This window comes from Aptenodytes forsteri, unplaced genomic scaffold, assembly GCF_000699145.1.
Source record: "Aptenodytes forsteri isolate BGI_AS27 unplaced genomic scaffold, ASM69914v1 Scaffold272, whole genome shotgun sequence".
Classification (NCBI taxonomy): Eukaryota; Metazoa; Chordata; class Aves; order Sphenisciformes; family Spheniscidae; genus Aptenodytes; species Aptenodytes forsteri.
The window spans coordinates 261,704-264,904 of NW_008794885.1; the positions used below are offsets into that span (position 1 = coordinate 261,704).

At 45.4% G+C, this 3,201-nt stretch overlaps 1 protein-coding gene across 1 annotated transcript in view; it reads left to right on the top strand.

Moving 5' to 3' along the window:
• LOC103895260 (serine/arginine-rich splicing factor 7) overlaps nt 1–3,201 on the top strand; it is a 9,669-nt gene that overhangs the window by 912 nt on the left and 5,556 nt on the right. Inside the window, exons 2-6 of the mRNA XM_009274796.2 lie at nt 168–351; nt 499–675; nt 1,559–1,633; nt 1,723–1,824; nt 2,192–2,245. Coding sequence (XP_009273071.2) covers nt 168–351; nt 499–675; nt 1,559–1,633; nt 1,723–1,824; nt 2,192–2,245 — 592 coding nt within the window. The remainder of the gene's footprint in view (nt 1–167; nt 352–498; nt 676–1,558; nt 1,634–1,722; nt 1,825–2,191; nt 2,246–3,201) is intronic.

Sequence of the window (3,201 nt, forward strand, 5' to 3'; positions counted from 1 at the left end):
TCAGCGGCCGTGGGGGAGGGGATGCGCCCACGCGTGCTGCTGCTCGTGGCGAAGGCGGGAGCGGGCCGCGCAAACAAGATGGTGGCGCCCTGGGGGGTGGGGGCGCCGCTTCCGCGCGCCGCGTGAGCCCGCTGTTGCTCCGGCGCTGACACCGGCTTCGCTCCCAGCAGAGACCAAGGTGTACGTGGGGAACCTGGGCACAGGCGCGGGCAAAGGCGAGCTAGAGAGAGCCTTCAGCTACTACGGGCCCCTGAGAACCGTATGGATCGCGAAGGAACCCGCGGGGTTTGCCTTCGTGGAGTTTGAAGACCCGAGGGATGCTGAAGATGCTGTCCGTGGACTTGATGGGAAGTACGTGCGCATTTCACATGTTTGCAGGAGCTACAGCCGGTTTTAAGACCAGAGAGAGAATCGGCGTTTTTCTCTGGTTCTTCTCCTTTTTGTAGTTCTGCCATAAACAGTAACGATTAACTTAGAGCCATCATGGACTTGTTGCAGGGTGATATGTGGCTCCAGGGTTAGAGTGGAAGTGTCAACGGGGATGCCTCGTCGCTCCCGTTACGACAGGCCTCCTGCACGGCGCCCCTTTGACCCTAATGACAGATGCTATGAGTGTGGTGAGAAAGGCCACTATGCTTATGATTGTCACCGCTATAGTCGCCGAAGGAGGAGCAGGTATGTGTGGGGCCAGAGTGGCTGGGTTGCTTCACCAGTTCACTTTTGTGTAGCTCTTGTGTTAGCAAAACAGAATGTTACGCCAGTTTTCTTTAAACCTTAATGCTAGAATAAATGTATAGGTGTATATTACAATTTGTTGCTATTTCTATCAAATGTTAATATCTTAATAATCAACCTGGTCAAAACCTTTCAGGTTTCTTCGTTTGAGTCAGTCGCCTTGATTCAGAATGTCACGAGCCTTAAGATTTCATGCTGAGGCGCCTTGCAAATCCGACACTTAAGATCCTCCTAGACCTTGAGGTGATCAGCATAAGAGGCCAGATCCCCTCGAGCCATCTACACGTAGCTTCACCTTATTCTTTAAGGGCAGAAAATTTGAGACGGTGATCGCCGTAACAGTAAATTTGGCTTTCAATTGGGGCCCCCCTCCGGTTTAGAAAGAGGAACACCAGATTGACCACATTCCCACCTAGAAAAATCTTCTTGCGTCAATCAAGCCTCACCCTGGCTCATTGGGCTGTCAGTTTGATCGTCGTTAGATTGAAGAGAACACCTAGATGCAGCGATCGGCTATAGATACTTCTAGATCGTCTAGATCTGCTAGACCTTGGGCCAAAGAGGGTCGACCTGCAAACTTGCAAGGTTTATTTTAAATACGCATTACAGTGTTTTCTATTCTAATGTAATTCTGCAATGTAATTCAGCTTTTAACATTTTTCTAGGTAGTAAAATGCTCAAGACAAGTAGGCCCAGAGATTTTTCCAACTGACAGATGCTAGTTCTTTAGTTGTCTGAAATCAGTTTTGACTTCAGCAGGGCCTCACGTGCACTGATTGCTGCAGCTGTTTCCTGATACCTGTTTTCTCTAACCTAAAACCAGGTCCCGGTCTCGATCCCGTTCAAGGTCCCGAGGAAGAAGGTATTCTCGGTCACGCAGTCGGAGTCGTGGTAGGAGGTGTGATTAAGTTTGTCTTTTGTTCCTATTTGCTGCTTTTGCTTAGAAAAAGCTACACTTGTACAACTCTTCAATTGACTTCTTTGCAGGTCCAGGTCAGCTTCCTATCGTAGGTCCCGGTCCGTTTCTCCTCGTAGGTCTAGGTCTGTGTCGCCCCGTCGGTCCCGATCGGGTTCCTTGAAGAGATCAAGGTAATTAGTATTTTTTAATATGTGTGCTTTGTTTTTGTTGCGGTTTTTCATTTTATTTAAGAGATTCAAAAAGGTATTGGATAGCAGACTTCGAAAGGTGTTGACCTCTAGAAATCAGACTTCAGTATGCTTTAAAAAGTTTCTGATAATCGTAGTTGAATTTACAGGCATGGTAATACGATTAGTTTTGAGACCTTACACAGCTGCATATCCCATGATGAATTTTGATATCTAAAACATCTAGTGATCATGTAGGTTTTATGTTCAACATGTCGACATTAACCTAAGTAGTGCTGTAATTGTCATCACTTCTGGTTGAGTTGACTTCTTTGATTTTGTTTTAATTTGTCTTAATTTTTTATTTCAGGTCTAGATCAAGATCCAGATCTAGATCCAGATCTGTTACATGGCCCCGAAGCAGGTAAGGTCTCTTCTGTGACTGTGGATACTTAGTAAAAGTTGCTTAAAAGTCTGTTTAGGCTTTCTAACAGCTGTTAGCATTTTCAGAAAAAGCTGTGTTTTCTCTCCACTAACTTAGGAGTCTGTAGTTTTAAAAAGCAGTGCAGAAGATTGTTCTTTCTCTTTTTATTGTTTTACATACCACTGATATCCAGGTCCTGATAGCCATCACAAGTACTGTTTTGATCAGGTTGCATTAACACCTAACATAGCAAACAAATTTAGAATTAATCTGAAAAGTTTTTTTCTTTGTGTAGCACACACAAGATTGGATTCTTCCCATTATTTGTCAGAGAAATCAGGATGCCCTCCTGGTAGTATGTTAAAGCATTAATGCATATAGCCAGGCAAGTCGTGAAGGGCTTGCTAGTTCCATGAGTGTTAACAGCTGTTTCCAGCTCTGTTGAATAACAAAGTGTCAGTCTGCAGGAGCTGAATTAAATTTGAGATAAACATCTGTCAGAATTGTCTTGTACCAAGAAACGTGCCGTAAGAGTGACGATCACGTTTTAAAGGAACACAGGATGTCATTCGTTCTCTTAAGCTGTAGTTTAATCCTTACGTAGTAAGGGAATGCAGCTTGTGCTTTGTGTAACCTTGTCCAGGCAGTGTGGCTGACATAGGTTGATTGGATGTCCTCGGCGAGCTGTCATAGGAGAACAAGAGTAAACTGAAGTTCTGCTCTGAAGGAGATGGTACTTCTCTTGCCCCAGCCCGTTGCTGGGCCTGCTGTTTGGTTTGATGGCTGCTCTTTGAAATAAATAACATAATAGTCAACCATGAAGAAACGCAAAAAAATTAAGGGAAGTCTTAGCTGAAGGGAGTAAGTGGAAAAGCCTTGTGGTTTAACCTCAGCTGGCAACTGAGCACCACACAGCCGCTCGCTCACTCTTCCCCACCCCCCCCCCCCCCCCCCGC